At 46.2% G+C, this 21,048-nt stretch overlaps 3 protein-coding genes and 1 non-coding gene across 4 annotated transcripts; 2 read left to right on the forward strand and 2 right to left on the reverse strand.

The window, feature by feature from the left end:
• Positions 1-224: 224 nt before the first annotated feature.
• On the forward strand, positions 225-4,223 carry LOC124680441 (ubiquinone biosynthesis monooxygenase COQ6, mitochondrial-like). Its single transcript, XM_047215499.1, has 8 exons — positions 225-327; positions 575-718; positions 1,204-1,262; positions 1,955-2,022; positions 2,113-2,164; positions 2,685-2,891; positions 2,979-3,581; positions 3,864-4,223. Exons 1-8 carry the CDS (start codon positions 258-260, stop codon positions 4,077-4,079), a joined length of 1,419 nt encoding a protein of 472 aa, XP_047071455.1. The 5' UTR covers positions 225-257; the 3' UTR covers positions 4,080-4,223.
• A 3,174-nt stretch (positions 4,224-7,397) lies between these two features.
• On the forward strand, positions 7,398-13,160 carry LOC124680439. The gene is made up of 10 exons (XM_047215497.1): positions 7,398-7,783; positions 7,878-7,998; positions 8,863-8,948; positions 9,173-9,572; positions 9,680-9,780; positions 9,868-9,934; positions 10,007-10,234; positions 11,085-11,534; positions 12,090-12,162; positions 12,663-13,160. Exons 1-10 carry the CDS (start codon positions 7,398-7,400, stop codon positions 12,911-12,913), a joined length of 2,163 nt encoding a protein of 720 aa, XP_047071453.1. The 3' UTR covers positions 12,914-13,160.
• A 489-nt stretch (positions 13,161-13,649) lies between these two features.
• On the reverse strand, positions 13,650-13,721 carry TRNAQ-UUG. Its single transcript has one exon. It is a non-coding gene; the product is annotated as a tRNA-Gln (tRNA).
• Positions 13,722-17,211: 3,490 nt separating this feature from the next.
• Positions 17,212-20,413, reverse strand: LOC124680455 (G-type lectin S-receptor-like serine/threonine-protein kinase At1g34300). Its single transcript, XM_047215512.1, has one exon. It carries the CDS (start codon positions 20,187-20,189, stop codon positions 17,610-17,612), a length of 2,580 nt encoding a protein of 859 aa, XP_047071468.1. The 5' UTR covers positions 20,190-20,413; the 3' UTR covers positions 17,212-17,609.
• Between the last annotated feature and the right edge of the window lie 635 nt (positions 20,414-21,048).

The following is a 21,048-nucleotide window of genomic DNA, read 5'->3' on the forward strand; positions in this document are numbered from 1 at the left end:
GGCCTGACTAAACTGTTCCGCGTCCTCCCACTCTGCCCCCAAACCAGATGCTACGCGGCGGCAAGTCGGATCCGGCCGACGGCGAGGGACTTCTCCAGCGCGCCCACGGGGGCAGCCGAGCCGCAGGTACCAGTTCCTCTCCGTTTCCCCCTCCCTAGGGTTCAGATAAAATGATCAAGGGTTCGTTCCTAATAGCTGGTGGTTGTGCATGAACATGTAGGGCGCCCCGGCGAACGTTGCTGGCGTGAAACCTGGGGATGACGAGCTCGACGTGGCCATCGTCGGCGGAGGCATGGTGGGCTTGGCCGTTGCTTGTGCACTCTGTAGGTATTGCTGTCTTGGTGTGCCTCTGCTTCTCTTGTATGAATTGTGGGGAGAGGAACTATATTTGCCTAGCTATCCCAGGCCACAACATTAGCTACTAGTAACAAAAACAAACTGAAAACCACTGGAATAATGTTCTCAGCGATCCTCCCTGCCCCTTTGCTAATTCCATGTGAGGCTCTATTGGTAGTGCAGGCGAGTTGATCAGAAGCACCAACTTCTACTTACGTGTTCAAGTTTGGTAATGCAGCCAATATGCCACTGACCAAGCATCTGCGGGTCGCCATCATCGATAGCAATCCTGCGTTGAAGTCGAGAGGTTATCTGAAGAAAGATGGTGTACCTGATTCAAGGGTCAGCACTGTTACCCCTGCAACCATTTCCTTCTTCAGAGGTAAGATTGCTAATCTAAAATGGATACGACATTTACTTGTTTCAAGTCAGAGTTCTGGATGTGTCTGCCATGTATCAGTATTTGGAGTTAAAGTGCTTAGTATTTCATTGGTGATAATACAGAAAGGACGCCTAGCACTTACCATAACACAATATATAGTTGAGCTGCATTTCCTGTCAAGTTTAGTTAGTGATAACCTGAAACTTCATGTCAAGTAAGCACAACCATGCGGGTATAACCAACCCTGCTAATCTTTGTATGGCCAGCAATCCTTTTCTGTTGCTACCAGTTGGGTATTTTCACACGTTTAATTAATTCTTTGAGTATTGGGAGTCAAAATAGGAAACTTGACAACATGTAGTTTGAGAAGTTTAGCATCTTAAACATTCAGTATCATGCGTTTGGAGCTACTTCTAGTTTAGATACTACCGATAATATTGCATAGCAGGACATATTTTTCATACTTGTACTATGTCATTTGGCAGATATTGGTGCGTGGGAGCATATTCTACAGCAAAGACACGCTTTCTTTGGCAAAATGCAGGTGATGTTATGCAATTTTTTTCATATGTATGGCGATTACCTTTTTCTGTATAACTGCTTGTGCTTGATCAGACTCTGGACAAGTCACTGATGTTTCTTGTAGTAGGTTTCTTCATTCATGCATTAATCTCAGTGAACCGAGTTGAATAAACTATTGAATCAATCGCTGTACAAATGTAACATGCAATTTATACTTCACACTTTAAAAGCATCCCCAAATGGAAGTATGGAATGTAAAAGATAGTGACACTGTGTTTGTACCTTATCTTGTGTTTTATCTAGCCCATTTCATCATTTGGATAGAATAGATCACTTGAAGCTTAACATAACTGGTACTTGTAATATGGTTTCATCTTTTATCTTGCCAAACTGGTACTACTTATTATATGCTTTAATTTATGCATATTAGGCTATTGTTGTGTGATCCTTGTACGGAAACTGTCCAACCATATGTGCAGGCATTATCACTTGGCTCGTTTACCTTTGGTCATGTTCCCTTTTATTTCTTGCACTTCCAGATAATCTGAGAAACAGTTTCTTCTTTCTTATTCGTTCATTTGCACGCAACAAGAGCAACAGTTTCTTGCATCTTATTTGCCGCGTTAGCAAACAATGAGAGCAACAGTTTCTTGCTTAGATAGTGAGTGCTCAGCGTGAATACTGATTGCAATTTGGACGAATTATTGCTTGCAGGTATGGGATTACACTGGACTAGGATACACGAGGTACAATGCAAGAGATGTGTGCAAAGAATATCTTGGGTATGTTTTAAGGGAAGCTGCTGTAATTGCCTGATCCAGCTTTTTCTCGGGTTGATTGATAACATTTTGCTTTGTTTTTGCATTGTTTAGATGTGTGGTGGAGAACAAGGTGCTTTGCAACTCGCTTTTGTTACGTTTACAGGTTTGTCTTTTTCTTCAATCTCTGGATGATTTTGATTTGGATCTAGATGTTAGTTCTGATGTTTGAACTTGTTTAATACTAGCCCACTAGATGCAAATGGTCTGTTTCCTAGTTTAGAAACTTGTTGAATAATGTACACAACCTTACAGTCAAAGTGTTCAAGAGAGCAAAGTACGTCTTATATAAGAAGCTTTTGTAAAACAGACCAATGTACTTGTTTTATGCTACCTAATTCCTGTGCATTAGATTTTATTAGCTGTACACACTACCTAGTTACTGACAACGCGTTTTTGTTAGAACTGTTGGTCATGAAGCACACTCTACTACTTTGTGTGAGGTTAATAGTCTTATTCATAAGGAATAACATGATCTCACATATCATAAAAGTCTCAAAGAACATAACTCGTGGAAATGCACAGTTTGCTGTTTTGCAGCCAGCTGATGTGTTTATGTGTAAGCTGACTTCTTTTTAATCTAAATAGTCACCTTATTTTGATGCTTAAGATGTTTGCCTTATCAGGAGCAAAAGGAAGACATTGAAAAGATAATCTATCCTACCCGATTGGTATCTCTTGCTTTCCCGTCAAAGAGCAGACAAGGAACAGTAGGGCTGAAGTCAGCATCAACTGAGGCAGATTCCACCGGTCATACTTCAGAGGCACTACGTCGTAGTAATTTGGTTAAACTTGACCTAAGCGATGGGCAGACTTTATATTCGAAGTTGGTGGTAAGTTCCTATATCTGCTTCTCCATTCATTTGATCTTTTGTATCTCCTCATTGCCTTCAACCGCTTATGTAAACTTATGGTCACAGATAGGAGCTGATGGTTCCAAGTCCAATGTAAGGCAGACTGCGGGCATAAAAACATCTGGGTGGAGTTATCCTCAGAGTGCAATTATATGTACAGTTGAGCATATTGCAGAGAATGACTGTGCATGGCAGAGGTTTCTCCCTTCTGGCCCAATTGCCCTACTTCCTGTAGGTGACAACTTCAGCAATATAGTGTGGACAATGAGCCCGGAGGAGGCATCGCGCCATAAGTCAACCAGCCCTGAAGATTTTCTGAAGTCGGTGAACCATGCACTGGATTTTGGTCATGGTCCTCGTCCCAACTCTAGTAGCCTTGACCGTTACATGGAAAGGTTGTTTTCTGGCATTGGAGATACTGCAGCATCTACACAAGAATGCTTTGAAGTGCCACCAAAAGCAATTGGGTTGATCTCCGATAGAATGGCGTTTCCACTGTCACTGATGCATTCCCATGATTATGTTTCAAAAGGGCTAGCTCTAGTTGGTGATGCTGCACATACAGTCCACCCCTTGGCTGGGCAAGGTGTCAACTTGGGTTTTGGAGACGCAGCTGCATTGGCAAACGTTATTTCTGAAGGTGTTTCAGTTGGTGCTGATATTGGAGATGTAAGTACCTACTTATCTTTTGAATCAACCAAGTACCTAAGAATGCTTTGGTGTAGTTAGATTTCTTCAGATACCGCTGTATATCCTAGCTTCCAGAGCAACTGTTACTACTATTGCGTAGAAACTAGTTAAGTGCAACCAAGGGATGTAGAACTGGCCATTCAGCAGCTTAATCATCATTTTTCGTGACGCCTTCTTTCTTTGTTTGGATGCATTGTTTATCGTAAGGCATAATGTAGCTAGTCTAGTGTAAACTGACATGACCTTTTTCCTATATGTCAGCTATCTCTGCTAAGTCGGTACGAGAAGGACCGGAAGGCTGCAAACGTTGCGATGGCGGCAGTGCTAGATGGCTTCCAGAAGATGTACTCCGTCGATTTCGGGCCCCTCAACGTCCTGAGAGCCGCCGCATTCCATGGTGCCCAGTTCATATCGCCTCTGAAGAAGAACATCATCTCTTACGCAATGGGTGACAGAAAATCGCCTCTGTTTTCTTAGGCAGCAGGTTTACTTCATGGATGTTCGCTGTCACAGCAGTACTGTACTTAAATAAATGTTCAGTTCTAGACTAGTATGGTGCACTGGAGTTTGTATCGAGTATATTTCGTGCAGAAACGTTAGTGGATAGAATGTAAAAGTAGTACTCCGTACCACTGAATAAAATCAGATCTGTTGGTGTTGTTACAATGTTCAGTAGTTTGCTTTCACTGGAGGTTCCATAGACAACAAAGTGCATGATTTATTGATATATGTCTTTTCAATGGAGTGCAGGATGCCAGGATATATGTTTTTTTTGTATGGTAATTCTGTTATTCCCTTTTGAGCGGAATTTGCAGCACACTATCTTTGTGCATATTTTTGTAGTGGAAATCTTTGTGAATCGTATCTTGAAAAAAAAAAAAACTGTGTCAGGGTGAATCGTATCAAGAAACAATGAAGACCCAGAATGCAGAGTACGTACACAGCCCGACAACTACTTTTGTAGCTCCTGATCTTTTCCTGCCTGGCAGAAAACGGAGGAAAAAGCTGAGAAAAAATGGAGGGAAACCACACCCCTGGTTCCCACCGTTGCGACCCACTTGAAGCTCCATCTCCATGGAGAAGACCCTGAGGTCCCGCCTGTCGCCGGCTTCGGCGCAGTGAACTTGAGGGAGAAAAGGGTGAGTGGGACCAACGTGTCATAGAGAGTAAGGTTTTTAGAATAAAGGCGCTCCCGCCCAGTTCCATTTCAAATAGAAACGAAACTACAAAGATCATAGAGAGTAAGGTGTTGCCGCCTGTGGCCCACCAGTCTGAGACGATAAATACTCTTCGCATGTGTTGAATGGCATATGAAATGAGAAGCAAATCCTGTGATCCCCTTCCACCTTCACTTTTTTCCTCATATTTTCTTCTCCCTTTCTCTCTCATGCTAACCTTTCTTGCAACACCTTGCGCTCTCGATTCCCATCAGATGAAGTCGTCACAAATTGGTATCCAAAGAGTATCCACCCACCACCAAAATAAGTTCGAGTTGTTCCGCTCGTGATCATCTTGGTTGATCTGTAACACCATGGTGAAGGGTGTAATTTCCTCCGTGCAACAAACACAAAATCCCAAGCTTGGTTTGGATCGAATCACTGAGGGCCCTAGGGGTGGGCATTCAATCATGACCGATAAATCGGATCAGTCATTGTATTTCACTATTTCGGTATTTTTCAAATTATGTACCTAATTAATTCGGGTTCAGTCATGACCAAACGACGTGGTTGATGTTGTCAACACAAAACTTCGAGAATATTTAGTACAAAGACAACAATATTTTAGCTGCATTTTGGACACTTTTCGGTGTGTATATTATTATCAACTGGTAGGAATAAATGTTCACAATCCGAACAAAAGCACAACCTCACTATAGCAGTTTGATGAAAATTGAACAATACAACAATTCACGCACATCACATAGTTCCGGATATTGGAGCCGTTCTCATGTAAAGTTCGGTCAGTTTGGTAGATTTCATTTACCCCAATTTGGTTTAAAATTTTCTACCCAATTTTTTATTAGGCTTTGTGGTGTCGATCTTTTTAGATTTAGTCCCAGTCTTTCGATTTTCATATCATCAATTTTGTTGTCCACCCATAGTAAACCACAACATCGTCGCCTTAGCTACAGACGCATACTAGCTGAATTATGTCGTCTAGGAGGTGCAAGGGGGTGGGGCCGGTGCCCCCCCCCCCACAAACCATCCGGCCACCCTAATGGTCCCCAAAGGGGCCCAGCCGGGCCCTCCAAGGGCTGGCTCGGCTGGCTGGCCCTCCTGCCAGGAGTGCCTATACGCGGACCTGGTCGATGCGGGAAAAGGTGCCGCACACCCTGCACCGGCGCAGGAGCATTATCGAGCTAGGCCCAAAACTGGTAATTCCTTTTTTTGCCTTTTCTTTTTTTGATGTATTATTTCTTTAGCTTTCCTTTTTTTGTAAAGTTTGAAAATATTTTAAAAATCTGAACAAATTTAAAATTGAACATTTTAAAAAATGAATACCTTTTGAAAATGAACAATTTTAAAAATTGAATAAATCTTAAAATTGAACAATTTTAAATATTTGAACATTTTTTGAACTTAAACATTTTTTCAAAAATTTGTGTTTTCCTAAATTTGAATATTTTTCGAATTTGAACATTTTTTGTGTTTGAATTTTTTAAATTTGAACATTTTATATTTAAATTTTCAAAAAATAAATTATTAAAAATGCTCATTTTTTCAAAATGAAATGAAATAAAAAATAAATAGGAAATAAAAAGTAAAAAATAGAAAATAAAAATAGAAAATAAAAAAATAAAAAACAAGAATAAAGGAAAAACGCGAACTAGGCCAACCATGTCGGTCCATACCGCGCGGGCAGGAGGGTGCCGCGTGCAGCGCGCGGTAACCGCCGTCCTTGTCGACATATAGGATTTGCCGTCTTGAGCCCTTCCGGCTTCCGAAGTTCCGATGCTTCACTCTCTTATTCTTACTTCACTTAAAATTCCGAACCATTGTTGAGACACTTTCAATAATTCTCCCATGAATTTAACTATTATACGGACGAAGAACATTTACCGTGTGACCCAAGCAAACAAGTTGGATTACTCACAGCCATAACTCGGTGGTTGCAGGAAATCCTAGAGATCGTTTTGTATTTCTCGATCTTTTAGATTTTTATCTGCAAATTCAGGATAATCATTTTATCCCGGTTTGTCTTTTAGTTTCCACATGTGTTGCTTCATGTAACTTGGTGTTCGATTAATGAATTATATGTGGTTGCTCTCAAAAAAAAACTCTGGAACTCTTCCGGACAGTAACCAATAGTGGAACCGTGACATCCATAGTAGCCCCGGTATGTGCACGAATAACACTCGTGATGTCCTATTGTATCAATCATATTTCTTCACGATATTATGGATGAGACTTGCGGTATCCTTGTGAGTTGTGATTACCCTTGTGTGGTATCAGGATGTTCTTTGTAATCACCATTACAAAGTGTGTGACACAGCCTTTACTGCCGGTGGAGAGAATGGGCGTCCACGTCTCGAACGAAGCTCTGCTGGGTGGATATTTTCTCCCGCGAGATTCACCGCGCCACACAGGTGGCAGTACACGCTGCTTCCTCGCCTTCCCGCCACACGTCGCCGCGGCAGAATCAATCCGCCGTCGCCATCCGTGACCGACACGGCGGGCATGCCAGTGGCTCGAGCTCCGTGAGCCACCCGCTCGAGCGGCTGGAGTGAGCTCTCGTCCCCTCCTTCCCCGGCAATCCACTTCCACCGCAAGCACGCGCACGCGGCCGCGGGGAGCCATGCGGGCGCTCGTCTCTCCCGCCCCCGGCCCCGCCGCATTCCTCCCGCGGAACCCCAACCCCGCCGCGAGCCCCGCTCCTCGCCGCGGGCACCGCGTTTCTTCCGGCCGCCGGTCAGTCGCCGCCGCGGCAGCCGCCACCGGAGACCACTGGGGCGCCGACCACCGCCACGACAACCACCAGCAGCAGCGAACCTACCGCGGCGGGCGCTGGGGCGCGGGCGGGCCCCGCGCGGGGCCGAGCGTGCAGTGCGACGTGGACGTGGTGTCGTGGCGGGAGCGGCGGGTGTTCGCGTCCGTGGCCGTGGCCGCCGACGTCGACACCGTGTGGCGCATCATCACCGACTACGAGCGCCTCGCCGACTTCGTCCCAAACCTCGTCCACAGGTCCGCGTCTCCATCGCCTCGCCGACTACGAGCTCCCTGTTCCCTTCATTCACCATCCGCGAACTGAATGGGGTGAAATTTTGTGCGCGTGCAGTGGGAGGATCCCGTGCCCGCACGAGGGCAGGATATGGCTGGAGCAGAGGGGGCTGCAGCAGGCCCTCTACTGGCACATCGAGGCGCGCGTCGTGCTGGATCTCCGGGAGGTCCCGGATGCCGTAAGTGATCAGTCTCCACCATGATTCCCAACTACTGTAGTACTGAGTGTCACTAGATTGCAATGAACTCGGTCGTAATTCAGGCGTTGCTGGTGCATTTCCCTCATTGGTCGTGAACTGCAATCTCACAACTGAATATATGGGATTTCTGACCAGTTTCGTCCTGACTACTGAATGCATTTTTGTCACAATTCGCGTCTGTGTAGTGTTCAACAGTATTTCTAGTTCTAGTAATTGTCAAATTGCAATGAACTTGGTCACTCAGTTCAAGCTTTACTAGTACACGTTTCTCATTGATCGCTAAGGCGTGAGGAAGAATGAAAAGTCACTGAAATGTTGGTGGTTTGCTGAGCTGAATGTATGGGAGCATTTGTACATGATCAGTTGGTTTGGTCCTGACTAGTGAAAGCATTTTAGTTAGAATCTGCATATGTATGTTGTTCACCATTCTTTCCTACTAGTATTTCTGAAATTGCAATGAACTTAGTCACAATTCAGGATTTACTAGCACACGTTTTCTCATTGATCGCCAAGCGCCAGGCAGAATGAAATTGTAACCGAGATGCTGGCTCCAACTGATTTACAGTAAGGAAACCACATACATAGAGGTTCAGTGAGGATAATCTCAGCTAAGCCATGGTCACTCGAACTGAATGTATACTACAGCATTTTCTAATGACCAGTTGTTTTGATCCTCACACACAAGCGCATGTAACCGGGTTTTTTTTCTGTTATCGTTGCTGCAAGTGTTCGTTCTTGTTAAATCGTACGTAATTAATTTAAAGATGGTGAATGGTCTCCCTCCTTTTTCTAGTTATGTTTAGCTATGTACCACTGAACTGATAAGTACCGATTGCCGTGCAGGTTAATGGACGAGAGCTCCACTTCTCCATGGTCGATGGCGACTTTAAGAAGTTCGAAGGGAAATGGACTGTCCGGTCTGGTCCAAGGTGTGCATCTTGTGATCATTTTGTTGTCTTGTTCATGCCAAGTGCGTTTCATGAACATCCAGCTTGTTTGCTTCATAGTCCTTAACTTTGCTAATGCTTACTGCCCTGATGTTGAAATATCTTGATATCAGGGATCCTTGGACTTTTCCTTGATCAATTCTTTTTCCTAGCATATTTTTCCCCTCTAATAAGTCTTATATAACCCCTGTTTTGTTCTGTAACAGGTCTGCTAGTGCAATTTTGCTGTATGAAGTTAATGTGATACCTAGATTCAATTTCCCAGCAATATTTCTTGAGAGGATTATAAGCTCGGATCTTCCTGTGAATCTTACAGCCTTGGCTTTTAGATCTGAAAAAATGTATTTAGAGAACCATAAATTTGGACCTACAAAATTTACCGGTGCAGAGTCCAAGCCACTTAACTTCCGTAGTCCAATAGTCGAGAATGATGACATTTCTTCTAGTAACTTCAAAGAAGCACCTTCCTCCACCGGCTTTGGTGGTGTGCTTGCTCCACCTCCTCCTGAGTTGAATGGCAAATGGGGTGTATATGGAAGTGTCTGCAGGCTTGATAGGCCTTGTGTGGTAGACGAGATCCATCTCCGACGATTTGATGGCCTCCTGGTAACTAACTAAGCTTATATCTATCAAAGATTTATCCGTGGAATTTCAAATTTGATGGAATGCACACTAAGAAGATTGGCTTCCCCCGTGGAATGGTTTGGTTGAAGGAACATGAAGGGGCTCACAGGTGTGTTGTTGCAAGTATCACCGTGAAAGCACCAGTTCGAGAAGTATGGGATGTACTCACAGCGTATGAGAAGTTGCCCGAGTAAGTAGTTTTATCCTTCTGCATTATTTGGAGTGCACATAGTCTACTTTCGTTACACAGCTATGATCTAATATAGCTATCTCGTAGGGTTATACCAAACCTGGCTATTAGTCGGATTATTCTTCGTGATAATAACAAGGTTCGCATATTGCAGGTAGGAGTTATTTTAATGCTTTATCTGATGTTCTATTTAGTTCCGCAACATCTCAGATTTATTATTTTCTAGGAGGGCTGCAAAGGTCTACTCTATATGGTTCTTCATGCCCGTGTTGTTATGGATCTGCGCGAGAAACTCGAACGTGAGATCTGCTTTGAGCAAGTCGAGGGAGATTTCTACTCATTTAAAGGAAAATGGCGCCTCGAACAGCTTGGAGATCAGCACACGCTGCTGAAGTATATGGTCGAGACTAAGATGCATAAGGATACCTTTCTCTCCGAGTCTATCCTCGAAGAGGTATGCGCAACTTCGTTTTGTTGTGATACATGTTATTGTTATGAGGTAGAAAAATTGGACCAAAAAGGAATTTATGTGCCCCAGTCTTCTTTTTTTTCTGTGATGAAAGAACAGTATTAGCACTTACGTAACCCTGGGGCATATAACTATATATACCATAGTGAGTATATTTTGTTGTTGACGTAAGTTTAGAAAATAAACTTGTTGTAGGTGTATCATCTTGTTGAATATACTATCATGCTCATGTGACAGATTTTAGTTTTTCTTCTTTTACCCATTAATTTTGTATCTTTCACCAGCTACAGTCACAGGCTTATTCCTGACAAATGATGAACTGAATGAATCTCTATACTCTGAGCCAGTATAAGGTTGTATGCACTATCTTTACCAATTCACATTTGGCTCTCTCAAGAATAAGAATTACTATTTCCTTCCCTCAATAATAATAATAATTACATGTTAGGTCTCTCTGGACAATATCCAAGGGATTATTTTCATAATTTAGCTTGCTAGCTACAAACATCTCAGTCGCTGGCATCCAAATAATTGGTTTTAAAGGAATTCTTATCACAAGGTATCCTCACTGTGCAAACACCATAATGAATATATTAAAACACATTTCTACTGTCCACTTTTTAGGCAACTGGGAACTTATGACTGCACTTCTTGCATTGTTCAGGTTAACTTGTGACTAATTTTTGGCACTCTTCTTTCATCTTAATAAAAGCAGATCATGACATCGTCTTCTTAGCATTAATGTACTTGGTGCTTTGATGAATTATTTTTTGTGAAATTTAATCATGTTTAGACTTTGGGTAATTAAACCAGGACACTTCATTATCCTTTTCAGGTCATATACGAAGATCTTCCGTCAAATTTATGTGCGATCCGTGATTATGTTGAAAATGCTAAAGCTGAGAGAGGCACTTCTACAGCTCACTCTGATGTGCCAACCAATCCAGATACTGTTGCTATTGATTATGCAGAAGGGCGGCGATCAGAGCAAGCATCTGAAGATTGCTCTTCAAGTTCTACGAAGATGAGACCAAAAGTTCCAGGCCTGCAAAAGGACATCGAGGTCCTCAAATCTGAACTTGGTAGTTTTATTGCAAAATATGGTCAGAATGGATTCATGCCTAAGAGAAAACATCTTCGGACACACGGAAGAGTTGATATTGAGAAGGCAATAACACGGATGGGTGGGTTCAGGAAGATCGCCGGCACAATGAACCTTGCCCTTTCTTATAAAAATCGGAAACCAAGAGGTTATTGGGATAATCTGGAGAACTTGCAAGATGAGGTAAGACAGAATATGTTTTACCTCCCTCTGCTTTTTTTTAGATGTCCGGTCTAGTACAAGGCTACTAGCATCGTACTCCCTCCGCCCCTAAATAGGTGGCGTATAAACTTACATAAAATGTCAATGTTTTCAAAGTTTGACCAAGAATATATACCAAAATATGAAGATCTGTAATACCAAATCAATATCAATAGATTCGGCATAAGATATATTTTCATGGTATACTTATTTAATATTATAGTTGTTGATATTTCCTTCAATATATTTAGTCAAAATTTGGAAACATCGACTTCTTGACTAAGTTTATACGCCACCTATTTAGGGACGGAGGGAGTATGATGCTAATAGCCTTGTGCTAGTAGCCTATAATGCTGTTCCAATTCTTGAAAATGTTTATTTAAAAAAATACTTTGTGAGATTGCTAGCAAAGATAATTACAACAAGCACTCCATTCGTTGTGTGACATAATTACTGTATTATGTTTGAATTTTATTTATTTATTGCATGTCCAGTATGTGGTCATATCTTAATGTTGGCAATGGCCATTACTTACAGATTAGGAGATTCCAGAAGAACTGGGGGATGGACCCTTCTTACATGCCAAGTAGAAAATCTTTTGAGAGGGCAGGTACCTGATTACTTCTGTTCAGACCAAGTTAATTTGGGATTGCTCATTTTTCTTACTGATGTTGGTTGCATCTGGTACCCCATGTTCGGTGTGAATTTAGTCAATGCATATTTTGTATGGCCAATCTATTCAAACGAACTTTCATGCAGTCAAAACAGTTGTGGCGATGCCACTGCATTATGCCTGGCAAAATTTTGACCGTGCTAGTGTAACTTAACAAACCTGGGGCCGCTCACTTTTTAGCACCAAATATGTTAAGTTTTCTACAATCATTGTTATGGTTTTGTTCCATGATCAAGCCAGACGTGTAAGCTAAAATTAATGAATGCACAAGTTGACCACATACCAAGTTGCATTATTAGTTAATATATGTCACATTGATGATAGCAACATCCCTGTGGGTCTGTGTCATGCTAGCTAGTGCCACCAGTTCCTTCTTTCTACTCATCCATAATCACAAGACTTCCTTTCTAAACACTCTCCACACTCTTGCTTGCCAGGGCGCTACGACATCGCTCGGGCGCTGGAGAAGTGGGGCGGCATACAGGAGGTCTCCCGGCTCCTCGCTCTCGAACCGAGACGTCCTCGGAAGCGATCAGCGGACTCTGACGGCGAGAAGCAGCCTGAATCTCCGCCCCCCACAGCAGCAGTCAAGCACCCGAGCAAACTCGACAAGCCGAATGCCCCTCTGGACGCACAGAAGTGGCTCCTGAAGCTCAAGGACCTGGACGTCAACTGGGTCGAGTACTGAACGTTGAGGGCCGGTGCCTCCCTCTCATCGCAGTTCGCTAGTCCGACCTTCTGGAGATGTCCTCCTGGAGCTGTAAACTGTGTACATAAAAGGTAATGCATTGGCCAAGTTAAAACGCACGACTAACTAAACTAACCCATTATGTCAGAGCTCTCTTGTCCTTCTGAACCCAAGAGTTTGTCGGTCTTTTTGTATGACTTTGACTTGAGCTGTCTCTAGAACTGTCAACTTCCTTGCCGCGGTCAAAATCAAATCGGTGCGTGTAATCAACTGTAAAGGGGAACCATAGGTTAGAAACTTAAAAAATGTGCGTGTGGTAGGAGAGGACATCATTCTTATCAGAGTTCTTCTGCACCGGTTCAAAGCTGGTGGTGAATTGACTTTTTCAAGACCACGAGCGTTGAAAAAGGAGGGATTATTAGGGAGTACATTTGTGTGTTTCTGCCTACCTGATAGATTTTCCTTGGCTGCTTCTTGCTTGACCCTTAGCCGGAGAGTGGTGCCGGTTGATGTGTGGAGTCTACATGCGGGCGTGCTTCTTTCTCACACGTGTCGTAAAAATGTTCGACGGCTGCAAGCGTGAGGTGATGTTAACTGATGATCGTGCAAGAAAGGGTCAATGAATTGATAAAGTGGTGAATGAAAATGAGGCGATAGTTCGACTTCGTGTGAACATAATTCGGAGTTGGGGAAGGCAATGCCTCGTAAAAAAAGAGTTCCAAGGGAGAAAAAAAAGAGGTCTCGCCGGGATTCGAACCCAGGTCGCCAGATTCAAAGTCTGGAGTGCTAACCACTACACTACGAAACCATTTTGTGTTGGTTAAACCATTCTTACTTATACATAATTTCAATTACGAGGATCTAAGCTGGGTAGCTTTACCCAGTTGCTGCTTCTGACACACTGGATCTAGGCTGGACAACTTTCTCTAGTGGCTGCTCCTATAAGAACTAGCCGTACGAGGAACAGCGGTGGCCTCATAAAACCTAACACTAAACAAGCCCCAATCACGTGCTTCCGATGCCGATGCAGCAGGAGAGGCCAGCGATGACAAAAATGACGCACGATGCAGGATCTGGGGTGCCACTTGATGATCCATCATCATCCATGGATGGGTCCCGAGCGTTCAACCAAGAAAGTGCTGATGGATGGAGAAGTCAGCTGAAAGTTCATCGTGTCAAATTGCAAGCGCCATGCCACTCTGGCAAAGAGAGAGCCCAGAAATTCAGCGGTGCAAAGTCCAACCAGCATCTAGCAGCACCAGTTAGCCTCTTGAAAAAAACGTCATCAATTAGAGCATCATCGCACCTCCAAACGTCGTTCCAAAAACGCGCGTGTTTGGAGTATGCATCCGCCTAGCCGCGCCCCCCTATTCGGCCTCTCCTAGTTTTTTTTTTTTTTTTTTTTTGCAAACTCAACCATGTTATATTACCTAGTAAAGTTTCAACACACAAATCAATAAGTTTTAAAATAATTAAAAATAGAAATGAAAGTCCATACAATTCAAATAAAATGAAGTTCAACTTCATCAAGCGGCATCTCCTCTGAGCATCCACAAGTGCTTTAGGATATCATTTTGAAGTTACACATGAGCATCTAGGTCACGGACTTCGGCATGCATGGCAAGGAAGTCAGCAAACCCCATCGGTACCTAGTGATCAATAGCGGCAAGAGGACCATGGTGATCATACGGGGGTCATCAAATGAATTGGACTTGCGCCCACTCTGGATGAACATGTTGTGCATGATCACACAAGCATTCATCACCTCCGACACATCATGATGAGACAAAGTAAGAGCAAGATACTTCAGAATAGCTAATCGAGATTGTAGCACACAAAGTAACCGCTCAACATCTTTCCCGCAACTCTCCTGACGCGAAGCAAGTGAGACTTCTTCTAACCTAAGGCTAGTTGATTGTCTTCACAAATGTCGATCATCTAGGATAGATGATATCATCTAGGTAGTACCTTTTGGTATATTGGTGGCCATTGATTTCATAGTTGCGCTCTCGTTGATGTCATTGTGAGAACGAACCATGCACAAAAAAGCATGCCAAAAATCAAAAGTCATAATCTATCACAGCTTCAAGTATCACACTGCAATATTCATGACATCATTTGTACAAACCTTTCCAAGCAATGGATAATTATTCAATGACCAATGCATACAATCCATGCTTCCAAACAACCCAGGAAATTCTCACGCTTCATTTTGTGACATGATACGAGTTGTTTCTTCTTCATTTGACTTTTTCAAATAGTCTAGTCCAAACTTTTCTACCACTGCCCTCTGGAATTTGCAAAGGCTTCAGTGGCTGTGGATGCAGCCATGCGTAGGTACTCAACTTTTGCATCTCTAGGAGCTATGTATGCAAGCATTCGCATTGTAGCAACGCACTTCTGATTGATGAGAAAGCAGCCATTTCGATGCAGTCTTTTTTCATCATGAAGCAGGAACGGAGAGAAGGGGGGACGAGGGGGGGCTTAGCCACCCCCATGGTTTGGATTTTATGAAGAGCTCCACTCACTATAGCTCTAATTTCTTGCTTATTTAGGTAGCTCTGCCCCCCTCATCAATTTTACAACACCATTTTGCCCCCCTCAAGGTGGGAAGCTGGCTCCATCCCTGTCATGAAGTAAGCATCATACTCTCCCACACTAAGCACCAGCGTCATAAACAACCTCTTGTTCATCCTAAATAGCTGGTGAAAATCCTTTAGGGTATATGATGGTTGATCGGCGAAATAGTCTAGTCCAAACTTTCCCACAAGTGCCCTCTGCAACTTTTGCATCGCTAGGAGCTATGTATGCAAGCATTCGCATTGTAGCAACGCACTTCTGATTGATGAGAAAGCATCCATTTCGATGCAGTCTTCTTTCATCATGAAGTAAGCATCATACTCTCCCACACTAAGCACCAGCGTCATAAATAACCCCTTGTTCATCCTAAATCATTGGTGAAAATCCTTTGGGGTATATGATGGTTGATCGGCGAAATAATTGGCGTATACCATGGCATGCCTTTCATCATTTACCTTGGCTAGGTTTTCGTTCTCCCAAACTTTGAACCTCCACGTTTGTGAGTGGTATTGTTCGGCTCATTCGCTTGTAATTGTAGAAGAAGATGCTGAAGCGCTAGCATGCTTGGAGGGTTTAAAACATTTGATTGCTCTTAATGGTCGATCATCTGTCCTTGAATCGGATTGCTTGCGGGCTGTTCAAGTTCTTACATGCAATGATATGGACAAATCCAACAGTTGGTGCATCGATAGTGAAAGTAGGGAGCTGCTGAAAGTGTTCTCTAGTATTAGAATTGCTAAAGTGGATCGGGTGTGTAATTCAGTAGCTCATAGTTTAGCACAATTAGGCAAGAGTGGTACTTCGGGTTGCCTCTTTGGTTCTGCCCCGACATGTGTGTTGGAGGGTATCAAGAATAATTGTAATTTGGCTCTGCCTGACTAAAGCAACAAGTTTTTGACGCACTCTTTTCCTTACCAGGGTACATAAGGGGACTGGAAGGTTTTTAATGAGGTGGCTTGCTTGCTTAATATATTGTGCTTTACTCTCAAAAAAGTAATTGTAGAAGACAAGCTAGAATCATCTCATCGTCGCTATCCATAAACCAAACAACGAAGCAATCAATCGGTTGAACGACAGAGAGAGGGGAACAAAAACCTACATAAATAAATGTTTGAATGCCTTGCTTGCAAGGCGGGCGTGAAAGGTCATTGCATGTTATGTGTGGAGTCAACAAATGACGAGGAGGGAGGGGAGGGGGCGAGAGCGGCGTGATTTCATAGGGCAGGAGAGGCAATGTGATGGGAGGAATGGGCTTGGTCGCTACCATGTTGTCATTCTACGTGGCTATAGTAGCGGTTTCTGTCCGACGCGCCCACTACGCACTATGTTGGTCGAGATGGCCTAGGAACACGGCCTTGGGCCGCGCCGGACAAAAAACATCTCAAAAGACAAAATTCTACATCTGAAACTCAGAACAGAATCGGTTTGAATTATTTGTACAAATTACAATGATTCCGAGGAATCAAGCTTTTTAATGTAGCTCTGCTACTTACAAATTGCGGCTATTAATTTGGCTCGTCACCCACATTCATACTTCTGAAGTACTGCTAGTATGTGTCTGAAAATCTCGTAGGCAAGAACACATGCTAATTTTTAGCGAGGCTGGTTCCATGCTCCACCAGAACAGAAGCAACCGGGCCATGGAGCAGCCTATCAATTCCCTAATTGCTCAATGATCTACTATGCGGTTTCTCTTCGAACGGAGCAGAGAAGCAAAATTCTACATCTGAAACTCAGAACAGAATCGGTTTGAATTATTTGTACAAATTACAATGATTCCGAGGAATCAAACTTTTTAATCTAATCCTGTTACTTACAAATTGCGGCTATTTGGCTCGTCACCCACATCCATACTTCTGAAGTACTACTAGTATGTGTCTGAAAATCTCGTAGGCCGTGAAGAACACTTGGTAATTTTTAGTGAGGCAGCTTCCATGCTCCACTAGAACAGAACCAGCCAGACAATGGAGCAGCCTATGAATTCCCTAATCGCTCAATGATCTGTGCAGCTTCTCTTCGAACGGATCACAGAAGCAAATCATTTTCTATCGTTTTGCCGCCTCATTTTTGATGTTCTTCAGAACAGGAACAGGAGAAGATGGGCACAGGCAATTCTTTACATTGTCATGTACGGCTCCGACGAGCGCAGCGGGAGCGACGCGATCTCGCGGTTCCTGGCGGACGCCGATCGCCCCACGGCGATCTCCTGCTCCAGATTCGGCGACGGCACAGGCGGCGCCGGCGCCGACGACGAGGCGAACGTGGACGCCATGCTGCTGCTGACGCCGCTGGTGGCCGTGGTGACGGTGAGGAAACTGTCGGATGACTTTGGCGGCGGCGGCCTCTCGAGCTCCATGACCCCCTCCAGCATCTGCACCACCTTCCCCATGGTGGGCCGCTGCGACGGCTGCTCCTGGATGCACCAGAAGCTGACCTGCAGCGCGCGCTCCACCTGGGCCATGTCCGCGTCCCCGGCGAGCCGCCTGTCGAGGATGCCGGCCACGTTCCCCCGCTCGTACTCCTCGTAGGCCCAGACGGAGAACTTCTTGCGGTTGGTGTCGTCGGCGATGTCGAAGTTGCGGCGGCCGCCGATGGTCTCCAGCAGGACCATCCCGTAGCTGTAGACGTCGGACTTGACTGTGATGGGCAGGTTGGCGAGCCACTCCGGCGCCAGGTAGCCTCGCGTGCCGCGCACGCTGGTGAGCGTGCGGTGGCGGTGGTCCTTGGGGTTGATGAGCTTGGCGAGGCCGAAGTCGGAGACCTTGGCGTTGTGGTGCTCGTCCAGCAGGATGTTCTCCGGCTTGATGTCGCAGTGCACGATGCAGTCGCGGCACTCCTCGTGCAGGTACGTGATGCCGCGCGCCGTGCCGACGGCGACGGCGAAGCGCGTGGACCAGGGCATGGCCTTGGCGTTGGTGTTGTCGCCGCCGGTGGCCGTGGTGAAGAGGAAGGAGTCGAGGGAGCCGTTCTTCATGAACTCGTAGACGAGCAGGCGGTGGCGGCCCTCGGAGCAGAAGCCGATGAGGCGGACGAGGTTGAGGTGGTGCGTGCTGCTGATGGTGGCCACCTCCATCCGGAACTGCTTCTCCCCCTGCTCGATCCCCTCCAGCTGCTTCACCGCCACCACGGTGCGGTTGGCCAGCACGCCGCGGTACACGGCGCCGAAGCCGCCGGCGCCCAGCTTCTCCTTGAAGCCCTTGGTGGAGCGCTGCAGCTCGCGGTAGGAGAACTGCACCGGCGCGCCGGACGCGTACTCCAGCAGCGCGTACTGCGCCGACGCCGCGCCGTACTTGGGGCTGTTCCGGCACAGCACCCACCAGAGCACCCACTCGGCGAGCACCAGCCCGGACACCACGCCGAGGACGACCAGGACGACGACCCAGGACCGGAGGCCCGAGTTGCGCGACGACGAGGAGCCGCTGCCCGCGCCGCCGAGGGGCGGGTTGGGCACGCCGGGGAAGCAGACCTTGACGAAGGAGGTGCTCGGGAGCGAGGCGGACTGGTAGGCGCTGACGAAGGTGGAGACCTTGAGGAAGCAGAGGCCGGACCCGTCGGCGAGCGCGGTGGAGGCGACGCAGGAGGTCCCCGAGAGGCAGTTGAGGCGGCATGCGGTGATGCCGACGAAGAACTGCTCCGTGTTGATCTCGGGCGTGTAGGTGAGGAACTGCGTGTTGTCGAGCTCGAGCATGGTGGAGTTGCCGGGGCAGTTGGCGAGGTCGACCTTGCGCGTGCACCCTTCTCGCGGGTTGGACGGGTTGCTGGGCTGGAAGTTCTGCGAGGGGCAGCCGCAGACGGGCGCCGTGCCGTTGTAGCCGCACACGCCCATGTTGCCGCAGTAGCCGAACACCTGGCACTGGTCCGCGACCGCGGACCACTGCTCCGCCGCCGTGCCGCTGCCGCGCGCCGCGCTGTAGGCGCGGAAGTTGCCGTCGGAGTCGAGGCGCACGAAGCGCAGCATGTCGCCGCTCTCGCCGTAGTTGCTGCTGTAGGCGACGACGACGGGGGTGGCGAGCGTGCCGTCGGCGATGGAGACGATGCCGTTGGTCTGCATGGTGAGCGCGGGGGAGCTGAGCGTGCGGTTGGCGGTGAAGGAGGAGTTGTAGCCGCGGTTGAAGTAGGTGATGGTGGCGGCGGCGCGCCGGGCCCAGCGGAGCGTGAGGTTGCCCGAGGCCCGGTCGAGGGTGAAGAGGTAGTCGCCGGAGGTGAGGTTCAGGCCGGAGGCGAAGGTCTGGGACATGACGACGGTGTCCGTGGGGTGGTCGAAGGACTGCCAGACGGCGCCGCCCGAGGAGTTCTTGAGGATGAGGTTGCCGCTCTCCTGGACGGCCGCGGCGGTGACGCCCTGGTTGGCGGTGTTGGAGGACCAGAGCACGGTGTTTGAGGAGCCGTTGAGCAGCTGCAGGTCGCCGGTGGAGGAGAGGCGGAGCGAGCCACCGGAGTCGACGGCCGCGCCGGCGCCGGCCGACCAGATGGGGACGCCGCCGGCGTAGGAGACCGAGGCGACGGAGAGGGACGGGGAGGACGGGGACGGGCCGAAGGCGAGGGAGAAGGTGGAGTTGGGCGACAACCAAGGCGACGAGTTACCCGGCGTGAGCGAGCTGCCCAGGGGCATGTCGGCGCCATGGGAGAGGAAAGGGAGGAGCAAGAAGCAGCCGCAGAGGAGGAGAGCAAGATCACATCCCCGGAGAGACGGCATGTTTCTTGGCACGGATTCCTGGTGGAATAAGCTAGCGGCGGCTGTGTAGCTCGGCTTCCCCTCTTCTCATGGCGGCTTGTCTCTTGTTCGGTCGATTGATTGGAGCTTGTAGTGGTAATTGAGGATGTGATTTGGGACTTGACCGTAGCTAGCTAGTGGGAAGAGGGAGAAGCAGGCAGGGAAGGGGATGAGCACGAGGGTTGAAGGAAGGGAGAAGGAAGTAGCCGGAGGGAGAGCTGGGGAGCGACAGTGACGCACACACACTGACGGATGTATCCGGTTGGTCCTCGCAGCGACCAACGACTTGCCTCTTCGGTCAAAACCCCGCTTGATTTTCTTTTCTCTGAAAAAGTCCCCGCATGTTTGTGAACTAATCATATACTGTATTGTTTTTTAAGAAGAAAAGGTTTGGATACATTAAAATTTTACTCATTTCTTCTAGATTTTATTTTAAAGTCGTGAGATCGTGTGTCTCTGCTATGTACTAGTATTTGCTACTATGAATATACATTTAGTATTGATTGTCAAAAAAAATCATAACAACTTGGTACTCCAAACTGCTTATTGATGATAATTCAATCGAACCAGTTGTGTAGAGCAGGTGTGACCAAAATTTTCTTATTCCCTCCTTCAACAAACATATAAATATTTTAGCATACATTTAGTCCAAATATATGATAGATATTTAAGGCAGAAGGGAGTAGATCCATTCCAAACATAATTTAACTGTTCCATTTACTAAGAAGAAGGTTATTGTAATAAAATAATTATCGAAAATCTAGACCAAACCTAGGTCCACTCGAACACTGGTACATATTGGGTCACCCGCTAACATCGGCAAGCCAACCATGCACACATA

Source organism: Lolium rigidum, unplaced genomic scaffold (assembly GCF_022539505.1).
Source record: "Lolium rigidum isolate FL_2022 unplaced genomic scaffold, APGP_CSIRO_Lrig_0.1 contig_1705_1, whole genome shotgun sequence".
Classification (NCBI taxonomy): Eukaryota; Viridiplantae; Streptophyta; class Magnoliopsida; order Poales; family Poaceae; genus Lolium; species Lolium rigidum.